At 51.3% G+C, this 12,810-nt stretch overlaps 1 protein-coding gene across 1 annotated transcript in view; it reads left to right on the top strand.

The window, feature by feature from the left end:
- Nucleotides 1–12,810, top strand: part of CDYL2 (chromodomain Y like 2) — a 206,483-nt gene that overhangs the window by 185,275 nt on the left and 8,398 nt on the right. Inside the window, exons 5-6 of the mRNA XM_073015594.1 lie at nt 6,340–6,550; nt 10,953–11,096. Coding sequence (XP_072871695.1) covers nt 6,340–6,550; nt 10,953–11,096 — 355 coding nt within the window. The remainder of the gene's footprint in view (nt 1–6,339; nt 6,551–10,952; nt 11,097–12,810) is intronic.

Raw genomic sequence — 12,810 nt, 5'->3', positions numbered from 1 at the left:
GGCGCCAGACGCAGAGAGAACTTACTTCGTAAGAGGGGACACAGACAGAGGAGAAGATGATATGACAGAAAAGGGAGAGCTTAGAGTCATGCAGCCTCAAGCCACGGAATTCCAAGGATGGCCAGCAGCCACCGGAAACTGGGAGCGAGGCCTGACACAGCTTCTCCCTTAGAACCTCCAGAAGGAACCAGCGCTGCCGACACCTTGAGTTTGGAGTTCTGGTCTCCAGAACTATGAGAGAATACCTTTTGATTGTTTTAGGTCCTCAAGTTTGTGGTGACTATTCCCTGGGAAACTAAGAGAGCCTGGAAGGAAATCATTAGCAGCTCAAAGAGCCTCATCTTTTCAGGCTCTCCTCTTAGGCAAGGGCCCATCCTGACCTCGCCCAGCATCCTCAATGGCTGCTCCTTCTGGTGGGCAGCTGTTCACCTTTGCTGATGGGTCTATTAACAGATTATCCCGGGCAGCTGCAGGCAAGGTGGGACTCCCAGGCCAGCCCTGAGTTGACAGTGATGAGGCTTGTCCCAGCGTGGGGTGGGCGAGGGGGTCATTCCTACGTGCAGGAATAAGGTGTTGCAGCTGGGTCACTGAAGGGATGGAAGCTGAACAGAAACAGGGTATCCAGGGGGTCAGGTCTCAGATGGATTTCCCCAGTGCCCCCACCGAATGGTTCCTTCCTCTGGCTTTGCACGACCAGTCTCTCTGGTGAGGGTGGCATCTCCCTGGCCTGTCCCTGCATTTGTGTCTTGGATGTATCAAAGCTGAGGGGCAAAACCTTCCCTCCTGTCCCCATAGCCTCTACCCATTGGGGTCTGCAGCGTGATATCTATGCACCTCTGGACTCTTGAGAACCAAATTCATGGAGAAAGAGATGTCAGAGGCAGATGGGGTTGAAAACATCAACTGTAGGAGAACGTGGCTGGGGCCGGGGCCCAAACTGGCTCCTGACTTTCCCAGCTGAGTAGTTCTGGGGAAACATGGCCAGTGGAATTCAGACATCTGCCATCTCAGCCGGCAAGTGAGCTCCCCTTAGGCAGAGCATAGGGCAAGATGGCGGAGGCAGGAGGAATTCTTCTTGATGCTTCAAAGGGAGCAGAAGTTGGTAGTTCGTGAGCTAGCAAGGATGAGGGCATGGGAAAGGAGATGTCCCCCGGACCACTGGTCCCCAGCCCTGACAGCACAGGGAGGCCCAAGGGAGCATTCCCAAGACCTAGATGCTTGGCAACACCCCCAGGGGACTCTGGGTTATTTAGGCTGAGGTGGGGCCAGCGCATCTTTTGATGTGAATCGTCCTTGGTGGTTCTCAGTGGCAGCCAGGGTTGAGAGGACCTGCCCTGTGCTAACCAGATTTCTGCACCACTGATTGAGAGCACTAAGAGAAACCTAAGATTCTTATTTTTATGCAAGAGAGAAAAGGTGGTTATTAAGGGGATGAGGGTGAAGAAGGAGGTGATACAGGCATGAGAACGGTGAGAACCACAAGCAAAGATGGATGGAGGTGCAGAAGATGTGGCTGTGTAGAGACAGATGCTCCTGGGGTTAGAAAGAGACCGTGGCTCGCCCATCGGCACCAAACTCTTTCAAGGCATCTCCAGCTCTCCCAGCTTGGGAGTGCTGCCTCGGAGGCCACGCTCTGGAGTTGGGGACAAAAGGTGGCAGCGAAGCATTCTGCAGATAATGTTTTGTGGATTTCCAGAGGGGTGTCCTGAAGGAAGTGCACTGTCTTTGAAAGGAGCTTGATTCATGTTGCAAGTTCTGCGCCCACTCCTGTCGGTTTTCTAGGTGTGTTAGCATACTTACAAGAAATCTCTTGTGAAAGAACTTCCTTCAAAATCTAGCAGGGCCAAAATGTTTTTTTGGACATCGAACTGCCCCCATCTCCTCTCTTGGGACACGCTCCTAATAGGCTGACCAGGCATGCCGCATGGCCTTGGCACCCCGTGAGTGGTACTCTCACCCCCTCCTCATCCTTGCCTAAAGAAAACTTGCATACGCATGACCAGGACTGGTGACTGGGACTCATCACTCTGCAAATGTTTGATGAATGAACTAGCAGATTTGGGGAGAGCTCAGGTGGTTTGTTCAGAAGCCTCTCTCCCGGATCCATCCCAAAAAGAGGCTGCCTCCTCTGAACTTGTGGGGGAAGACTCCGGGGTCCTGCAGAGGAAAGCTCTGGTGACAAGGTGGCTTGTTGAAACGAGGTATTCAGGAAAGCAGTGGCTAGCAGCTGCCCATGTGGCACCTGGAAGCAGGCTGCCTGAGCTCAAAGCTGCCTCTGCACTTGCTGGTGGTGGAGCCTTGGGTGTGTCACAGATCTCTCTGAGCCTATTAGCTCATTCAGAAAATGGGAACAATCAAAATGATGGTACTGGCCTCACCGGTGGGTTGCTAGGATGGAGAATAAAAAGATACTCTATGTGAAACACTTGGGCTATTCCTGGCACTAATATGTACTTGGACTTATTATTACAGTTGTTGTCACTACTGCTGGTACTTCCAGCCATGACTTCTAGCTAAGCTGAGTCTAAGACCAGGGAGTGGGCCCCTGGACTAAGGGGTGGGTTGTAGACTAAGGAGTGGCCTGCTGGGGACCTCTCTGGGGGCCCCAGGATGGTGGTCACTGTTTGGTTCTGTACTGGCTGACTTGGCTCTGAGCTTTGGCTGGGGGAGGGTTCTCCTCCATGGCTCTGGTTAAAGGGAATGGGTAACTGGGTCACAAGAGAAATGCCGATTGCTCCAGGGGAAATTGAGACATGCCTGTGAGCAGAATTTTGCTTCTGGGTCACCTGTAGCCTAGGAGAATGGATCATAGACCAATCTGAGAATTGAATGAGGACTCTGTCCACCCTCCCCAGCAGATGCATTCCCCATCATAATAGCAGCAGGGATGGCGTGCTCCCCGCATATCCGCACTGGGCTGGCACCCTGCATGGAACGTCTCCTTTGATTCTTATTCAGCTCCCCATCTGGGGCAACATCGTTGATTTTCCCATTTTGCAGAGGGAGAAAATGAGGCTCCAGAGACCAGGCACCCTGTCCAAGGTCTCACCATTAGTTAGGGGCAGAACTGAGACTTCACTCTGAGTCTTTCAGATTCTGAAGTTCTTGCTCCTTCTGCCACATCAGTGCAGACCAGCAGCTTTGTCAGGCAGAAGCCACAGGGCTCCGGTAGAGCAAAGGAACCTGTGTGGGTCAGGTCAGCCTGATGGCCTTGGATGTGGGGGAAGGCGGGGTACAATCTTCCCCACGCAGCCCCGCCATCGCAGCAGGATCAGATATCTGAGCTGCAGGGCCCGTAATGCAATATCCTGTTTGCTGCTTGGCTCCCAGTGATAGAGATCTACTGCCCGAGGTGAGAGAAAGAGGATGGGGGGTGGCCTTCATTAAACGTCAGGTGACATTTTCATATCAAGGAAATGAAGTGTGGGGCAGGTTGGATGACACAGGAGGGGCTGGGGTAGAGGGTCAGAGCTCTGCACGCCTGCTCCCCTTTCCCTTGCTTCCCTGATTCCCTTGCACGGATCTCAGGTTGGAAACCACAGAGTGAAAGGCTCTGGCGTCCTGCAGAAGAAAGCTCTGGAAAGTCACAAGGGCTGCAGTCCATTCCTGAAGGATGTCGTGTGGTTGATGGAGCTAAGGTGGCAACAGTATCAGAGAGACCTACGGCAGGGAGGCTGTCTTGACAGGCATGGACCCTCTTTTATTAAAAACATCCAACAGAGGCAGAATGATGCATCCTTGGGATGTTATGGAGGGAATTCTGCACCGAGTGGAAGATATGGCTCCATGAGTCCTAAAGTCCTTCCCACCTCTGAGATCTAAGACTCTGGAATTGTATGAGGTCACTCAGGAATGGGATGTTTGACAAAATCATCCAAACCCCCAAGGATTCTACAAAAATGTCCATATCCCCTGCAGACCCCAAATTGCTTTCAGTGAAAAGCACTTGCAAAAACCAGTGACCTAACCTAAAACCTTACCACAGGTTAGGAAGTAAATGATGTTGGGAATTGGGCCACTGGAACACCGAGCATCAGAAGTCGTGGAGCCAGGACTCCCTCTCTGAAGTAGTACCTTTTGGGGACCAGCAGGGACTGAGAGCTAACTCCACTATCACAGGCAGCGTGATGCCTCAAGCCTGAGTCAGAGGCGCATACTTTCATGACGACTTACATAGATCGTAAGATACCTCCTACCCCAGCAGAACAGTAAGTAGGCTTTCTCGCAGTTGAATCTGATCCCAGTATGTCACTATGATATCCACAACTTTCGATAAGAGTTGGGGAAAGGAACAGTATTGATTGAGAAGAGATAAATCAGCTTGACTTGTTTTTTGTTTTTGAGACAGAGTGTCACTTTATTTCCCAGGCTGGAGTGCAATGGCCCGATCTTGACTCACTACAACCTCCGCCTTCTGGGTTCATGCGATTCTCCTGCCTCAGCCTCCCAAGTAGCTGGGACTACAGGCGTCCACCACCATGCCCGGCTAATTTTTGTATTTTTAGTAGAGATGGGGTTTCACCATATTGGCCAGGCTGGTCTCGAACTCCTGACCTTATGATCCTCCCACCTTGGCCTTTCAAAGTGCTGGGATTACAGGCATGAGCCACCATGCCCAGCCTCGACTTTTGTATTAGTTAAGTATTAGCTGATGTAAGAAGTACACCTCATATATAGAAATGTACTTCTTACATACATAAGCCTAAAATACATGTCACCATCAGCCTATGACTCAGGAACCTAGACTTCTTCCATCCTGCTCAGCAAATGTCTTCCGGGACTGTTGTGCTCACCAAGATGAGTGGGCTTGGAGGACGCCATGGTGGGAGGTTTGGTGTGTACCTGGAAGTGCTATGGGTGGGTTTTTGCTCACATCCTGTTTGGCCAGCACTTGGTGACTTGGTTACAGCCACATGCAGTCAGAGATGGGAAATGTGGCTGGCCAGTAGCCCCGGGAAGAAGAGGGAAAACAGGTTTGGTGAAGAGCTGGTTCACCATTGCCATACCTCTGCAGTCTTTGCTCTTGTTCTGGGAGACTCATGTATTTGCTCAACAGCTGTTTACTGAGTGCTAATTCCAATATTGATGGAAGCCAAGCAGTGCCCCAGGCAGACGTCTGGGTGTCCTTAAGGAGCTAAAGGGGAGGAAGAATCCAAAAACAAGCAAATAATTAGTTAGGATGATTGCAAATTTTGATAATGGTGTTTTCTAAGAACCCTCAGAGGCCTGTGTGGCTCATGCACAGTGAGCAGGGGCAAGAGTGATGTGAGGGAAACCTGGAGAGGTAAGCTGAGGCAGGCCAAGGTCAGATCAAGATCATGGGCATTTGGATTTTATTCATGTGAATTCTTATAGTTTCTAATATCTCTGAGAGTAATGAAGGATGCAGACTTTAGTATACATCTTGTGTCTTTCCTCCATGTCCAGATGAATATTAAAATTTAAAGATCATACATAGCAACTAGGAAAAAGCAAAAAGCCTTCTGAGGCAAAGGGAATAGAGGTCACTGCTGATGGCTCTGTGTAATTGGTAAAGGTACATGCATTGCTCAGTGCAGAAAGGCAGGGAGAAAAAATATTGCCCCGTCTTGTAGCCGTGATTCTAGCTCCTGCCTACAGATTTTAGTCAGAGCCATCCTAACACATAGACTGTATTCAGCATTTTAGAACCACCCTTGATGAGTCTGGCATCCCTGCAGGTAATTCAGAATCTGACCATCCTAGCTCTGATTTTTGAAAGAAATCTTAAATGTCATCATTCCCAACATGCACCCACCATCTGAAGCTTGAAGTCCCCCTACAACATCACCTAGCATAATCATTGAGCTAAAATGCAAATACCTCCAGGAATGAGGAATTCATACCCCACAAAGCCACTCTATTCACCTTTGGCCAGAGATGTTAGAACATTCTTTCTCTCTTTGAGTCGAAATATGCCTCCCTATTACACCTTCCCTTTGGTTCTGGTTCTGCAGCTTAACATTCAGGTTGACTTCCTTAGGATCTATACAAATTCTGGCAATATCTAGGGTGCCCATATAACTTACTGTCTAAGCCATGGCTTTTGAGAATGGAAGGAGATGGTAACTGGGTTCTGTGCTGGGACACGGGGCATGAACCGGGGCAATCTGAGCACACCAGGACATGCAGCAACCCCATCAGTATACCTCAGAAAATCTGACAGCTGGTGGTTCCATGTCAAGGCAATGAGGCCCTTGCCTAGTACCTCTCACCTCTGACGACGTGAGGGTGCGTCACAGCACCTGGGAGAGTCAAGGGTTCCAGTGGGGCTTGGCAAGCTGTAGTCACCTGTTCAAGAGCGTCTTCTCTCTCTCCCAGGGACTTTGTGAAGGCCTTTATCCAGTTTAAGAAGCCTATTGTGGTGGCCATCAATGGGCCAGCCCTGGGCCTGGGCGCCTCCATCCTGCCCCTCTGTGACATCGTGTGGGCCAGTGAGAAGGCCTGGTTCCAGACGCCCTATGCCACCATCCGCCTCACGCCTGCTGGCTGCTCCTCCTACACCTTCCCCCAGATCCTGGGCGTCGCGCTGGTAAGACTCCTGTGATACCTGGATTCGGATCCCAGCAGGATCCTTCCTCTCCCTTGGGTTTAGGGGCTCTTCATGGGGCTAGAAACCTGAGGGTGTTGTCAGCCTGAGGATTGGCCGGGCTGCATCGGATCCTCCACGCCATCAGTGCCGGATGGAGTAGCCCGGCCTGAGAAGGTAGCGATGACGTCAGTGTATGGCCCATGCACTCTGCATGGTGTCTCAATTACTCCTCACTCCAACCCCCTGAGGGCGTGTCTTAGGATTGGCTGGGTGCTGTAACAAGCAGCCCACGGTCTCGGTGGCTTGAACAACAAAACTTTCCTTCTTACTCTCGTGTGGTCCAGCATAGGTGTAGGAGTCACCCACACTATCTGGGGACCCGGGTGTCTCCCATCCAGTAGATGTGCCCTCACTTCCAGCCATTGAGAGAGAAGAGAGAGCCAGAAGTATCACCCTGTAGGGCTTCATGGGCCAGGCCTGCAGGGGCATCTTCACCTCCACTCATGTGCCATCGACCATGACTCGGCCTCTGGCCACATGCGCCTGCAAGGGAGGCTGGGAAATGTAGCCCAGTGCATGTCCAGCAAGAAGAGGGAAAGGATTCAGTGAACACAAAGCGGTCTCCACCCCGTGTGGAAACGGTTGCGATTTCCATCTTACAGATGAAACGTTAAGCTCGGAGAAGTTAGCCGTGTCACCAGGTGGTGCAGACAGAGCCGCTGTCCAATGGAGGCGGCAGAGTCCACTGTAAGCTGTGGTCAGATTCTGCACCAACATCCAGAAGCAAGTCTGGACAGGGGAGAGCAGTGATGACAGCTGGCACGTAGGAAGCACTTGCTGTGTGCTGGGCTGGGCTGTCAATGCAGTCCACACCCCTGGCAGGACAGCTGTGATCCCCATTTTGCAGATGTGGAGACTGAGGCTAGAGAGGTTTAGTGCATTGTCTCAAGGCATGCAGTGGTAATGCCAGTTGTGGGATTTGAGCACGGACTGGCTGGTTCCACTGTATGTGCTCCAAACCCAGCCTGTTATTAAATAGGTCCCACACCTGAGGGGTGAATCTGAGATTGGCTGTCAGGACCAGGGAGGGGTTCAGAACATGTAGCTGGTCCGAGTAAGCGTTGGAGGTGCCATGCCCCTGCATCTGGGCTTCCTTTGACGGCTCCTGCCCTGTGGACTCTCAGGCAGCCTCTGCTGTTCAGAGCAGCCACGAACTCTGAACTCAGCTCCGATGGGGTAATACTCATTTCATAAGCACGGGTCCCAGCTGGATCTCACAAGGTTCTCAGGGAGTCCCCTCCTTCCAGCCCCCGCTAGCCAGTCCGCTCCCTTTTTCTCTCCCTTTCTTCAAATGCTGCAAATCCACTAAGTGCCCAGCTCGCCATACCCACCAGGAGTCCAGGAGTGAACAAAAACCCTGTTCTTCAGACCTTCTATTCCCCAGCTCAGTGTCTTGAAAGGAGGTCCCACCTTGTTCAGAGAGGACCCCTTTGAGCAGGTGACATTTGAACAGAGGCAAGAATTCCAGGCAGAGGCTGCATGAAGGGAAGGACAGAGAAGGGAGTGGGCCTGGCAGGCCCTGGGTTGAGAGTGGTCAGGTCAGTGTGGCTGGGTCCTGGTGAGGATGTTGGGGAGAGGGGAGGGACGAGGCCATGGCAGTGGCGTGGGGTGGCCCCTGCGAGCCTGGCATGCCAGGGAGGGTGCTGGGCCTTGTGTGTTGTGCCTGCCTCAGCAAGGTCTGCCCGGGGTCCACTGGGGGCATCTGCCAGCAGATGCCATAGGTCACAGGAGACCCCACAAAACTGCCAGAGAAGCACCCCTTAGGTGACAGGGCCAAGCCCCGAAACCCCAGAGAAAAGGCCGAGTGTTGCCTCCCCAGCCCTGCAAAGTGTGCTGGGAGCTTGGTGCTGTCATGATGCCTTTGGACAGCAGAGAAGATTGTGGCTTTGTGACATTAAATGACTTGCCCAGAGTCACGAGTCAGTGACTACTCTGTTTCTGTTCTTGTTTTCTTAGCTCTAGAGTGGGTTGTTGGTTCATGTTAGGGGTCTTCACCAGGGACACCCTACCTCCACCAAGAATCCCCTGTCTGAGTCCTTAGGCTTTCGGAGTCCTTAGGCTTCTGGATAATACCCGAAGTTCTCTCTTCAAAAGAGAATAGTCCATTGTGGCCCCACGGCTATTGTGAATTGTTCCTTTTTAGGAACAGACTCCAGGATGTTTCTTTTGACGTCTTGATTTTATTGGAAGGTAAACACCCACCTTTGACATTATGCTCATGCTCTTGAGGCAGCTCGGCACGTTCTCAGGACTGTGACTGCTGCACTTGGGCAAGCACCTGTGGAAGGGCAGGGGCTTTTACACTGGATTTCTTCCTTGTCTTCCTTTGCAGTTCCATCCCCCGTTGTTTCCATCTGAGGGCCTGCAAGCTCATTCTTCTCATCTCTCTATTCAACCTGCTTTTGTTACAATAGTGAGGCTGATAGCAGTGTCCCTTGTCCTTCCTTCATATTCCTCCTTGTTCCGTTTTGAAAATGACATCACCAACCATAACAAAAATAGCAAATTTCTGCTACCCCATCTGCACATAGCAGGCCCTGTTCTAAGCACCTCTCAGTTAACCTTGCCTCTGCGCTGGGAGCTTGGTGCTGTCATGATGCCTCTTGGACAGCAGAGAAGATTGTGGCTTTGTGACGTTGTGACTTGCCCAGAGTCACGCGTCAGTGACTAAACTGTTTATGTTCTTGTTTTCTTAGCTCTAGAGCGGATTGTTTGTAAATGTTATGGGTCTTCACCAGGGACACCCTACTTCCACTCAAGAATCCCCTTTCTCTCTGAATCCTTAGGCTTGTGGATGATACCCTTAAGTTCTCTCTTCAGAAAGGGCACTGCAGGGTGTGGTGTCTGAGGGGTGGCCAGGAGCCTTTCCGTATGAATGGAGGCCTCGCCTTGTACCTCACACCTGCCAGGGAGTAGCTTCCAGTGGATCTGAATCCAGGTTCACGGGAGCAGATATGGCCATTTGCCACTTCTCCCAGTGAACTTCTATTGAGTTCATTGGACTGAGGTGTTCTTCAGAAAGCATCAAGGCCTCCATTTGTGTTCAGATCTTGAACCAAGCAAGCATATGCTAAGACTTATTATCGACATAAAAGATTGCCCTCTCCTCTGGCGTGAAAGATTGTCCTCTGGGTCATCGTGAACCGTCGGTGATAACCAGAGCCAAGTGGGGGAACTTACGCTTGGCTCTGGAGGCCTGAGAGTGCCTGGCATTTTAACACCAGCCCAAGAGGAGCTAGCACATAGAGGCAGGAGAGAAGAGCAGATGGGGAAGGCGTTGCCGGCCGTGCGGACTCTATCACATGGATTTGACCATTACGCCCTAATTATCAGTCACTGTCTGTAAGTTGCAGCTTATTACTATCACATTCTCTGTCTGTGCCTGGGACCTTATCTGTGTAACTTCTCCCAGACCTTGTATGACAGCTGCAAATTTCAAAGCAAAAGGAAATTCTCTGGGGAGTGTGGTACAGAGATATCCCAGGTCACCAGAGCCCAGGGAAGGTTGCTCTCTGCCCTTCATGACTGGGCAGTGCCTTTGCCCAGCCCTGAGCCGCTGGGAGAGATGCATATCTCTGCCTTGGTATTGTGGTGTTATTCAGGACCTTTCTGGTGGCCAGTGATGGAAGTGCTTTAACCAGTTCAATTTTTTAAAAAGGAGCTTAATGGTTCTCCCAGCTGGAAAGTCCAGAAGTGGCAGTCCCCTTGGGGAGACAGGGCTTGGGAATTCAAGTACCATCAGGTCTCTTTCTCTTTCCCTTAATCTTTCTCTCTCTCACTCTCTTCTCCTGTTTCTCCTTTCCTTGTGGCCCCAGCTCTCCACAGGCAGGGACACAGCCATGGATGGTCCTTGAGGCTCACTGATGTTAGCCTGCAGTCAGAGAGGAAGAAAGACTCTTCCACTACACCTGCAGCTGCAAACCCTACTTGAGCTTTGTTATCTAGAAGGGAGCATCTCTTTATCCCTGGGCTGTTGTGAGCTGAGTACATTTCAGTGCCAATGACGTCATCACGGCTGGGTCATCGGCTCTGAAATGTCCCCAACCCACATCCCATGCCCATGTGTGTGCCGCAAGAAATGGGGACAGGCATGGAGCATACAGAGACACAGTAAATACACAGCTCCTTTGGGGAATTTCATGAAAGCTGTGAACCTTCTGCTCATGGACACAAACATTCCCATGCAATTCCCAAAGCTTATCTGACCCCAAAAGAAGATAAGGATCTGGAAGGTGAGATGCCTTCCAGAACTGGGATGGTTGCAGGTGGCAAGCCCTGGACCAGCTGAGGGAGATGGGTGGACCTCCAGGCCCTCAGTCTTCGCCTGCTTTTGCTTTTTCAGGCCAATGAGATGCTCTTCTGTGGGCGGAAGCTCACCGCCCAGGAGGCCTGCAGCAGGGGGCTGGTGTCGCAGGTCTTCTGGCCCACCACGTTCAGCCAGGAGGTCATGCTGCGGGTCAAGGAGATGGCATCCTGCAGTGCTGTGGTGAGTTCCTGCGCCTCCTGCGTGCTTGTCCTTATGATAGACCCATTTTACAGATGAGGACAGCAAGGCTCACAGGGCTTTGTTGACTTGCCAGAGGTCACACAGGGAATAAGCAAAAGACCCTTTGCAACTTTACAAATGCCTCTTCTCAGTATTGACAACTTCAGTCAGAGGGAGACAGTGAGCATTATTACAAATTCTCCATCATCTCCAGACAGAGAAACCTCACAGGAGAAATGGATACTCTAGGGTAGCGTCACTGCTTTCAAAGAAAGTCCTAAACACATGCAGAAGCACAAAACATCTATAGCTTTCAAAGAAACGAGAAGCAAAGGCAAATAAGGACAAAAAGTATTGAACCCATCCGGAGATGACTAGAGAAAGCTGTACACACCGTGCCTCTATTTCATTTCTTTTCTCTACTGACTGCTCGGCACATTTAAATGTCACTGTTTGAAGATGCACTGAAAAATACATAAACAAATAACAGCTCCGCGGAGGCAGTGGTTTTTAATTAAGTGTTGATTTTATCTGATCGCAGTCACTCAGAGCACAGCAGGGGAATATCCTGTGGGAAGGCGGAGGCAAGGCCACTCCTGCAGCCCCAGGGCCAGTTCCGGAGCTGAGAGAGGCGTTTTGGGAGATTGAGGCTCTAGGACTCGCTCTGTGCTTGAGAAACAGGGAGCTGCTGGGTGCATTTTTGGGGCCAGACCCTTGCCCCTCCCTTCTTTGTCTCCCTCTGCCTGTGTTCACACCTGGCTGCCATGCTTCTCCTGCTGGGCCTCATCCCTGTCTATTGGCACCTACTGTGTTTAAGCCCTGCCCCCTGCAGGCTGAACACATAGTGCCCTCAGGGTGAGGGTGTTGGTTGGGGGTGGCAGTGTCCACGTTGTTAGTGAACACTCACGTGGGCCACAGGCATTGCTGATCTCTTCACTCTCTTCACGTGGATTCTCTTTTAATCTTACTAATGACTAGGGTGACCAGTTTGCCCCACCTTGTCTGGGACCGTCCTGGTTTGAGGACTGAAAATCCTGCATCCCAGGAAACCCCATTGTTCTCACGCTGCTGATAAAGACATACCTGAGACTGGGTAATTTATAAAGAAAAGGAGGTTTAATAGACTCACAGTTCCACGTAGCTGAGGGAGGCCTCACAATCATGGCGAAGGCCAAAGGCACGTCTTACATGGTGGCAGATAAGACAGAAGTGACAGCCAAGCGAAAGGGGGAACCCCTTATAAAATTATCAGCTGTCTTGAGACTTATTCGCTACCAGGAGAACAGTGTGGGGGAAACCGCCCCCATCATTCAGTTATCTCCCACCGGGTCCCTCCTACAACATGTGGGAATTATGGGAGCTACAATTCAAGATGAGATTTGGGTAGGGACACAGCCAAACCATATGCTCCTTAGTCCTGGGCAAACAAGGGTGGTTGATCACCCTGGGGTCAGCTTCATGGAGGGACAGGTAGAAATTCTAAGCAGAGGAAGCGGCGAGAGTGAGGGCACTCAAATCAGGAAATCACAGGAAGTGTAGGCAGCGGCGTGCGGTCTGGTGGCAGGAGAATGCCAGGAAACATGCGACTGAAAAGGAGGGCGGGAGACTGACCTGGAAGCTGCAGGGAGGAGTTTGACCTGTTTTGTGGCAGGGAAGAGGCCCTCAGGTGAATCCAACTGTTGAAGGACACCTGAGGGGGCAGGCTTTTAGAACA

This window comes from Chlorocebus sabaeus, chromosome 5 (assembly GCF_047675955.1).
Source record: "Chlorocebus sabaeus isolate Y175 chromosome 5, mChlSab1.0.hap1, whole genome shotgun sequence".
NCBI classification, from domain to species: domain Eukaryota; kingdom Metazoa; phylum Chordata; class Mammalia; order Primates; family Cercopithecidae; genus Chlorocebus; species Chlorocebus sabaeus.
This window is presented reverse-complemented; position numbering and strand designations above follow the sequence as displayed.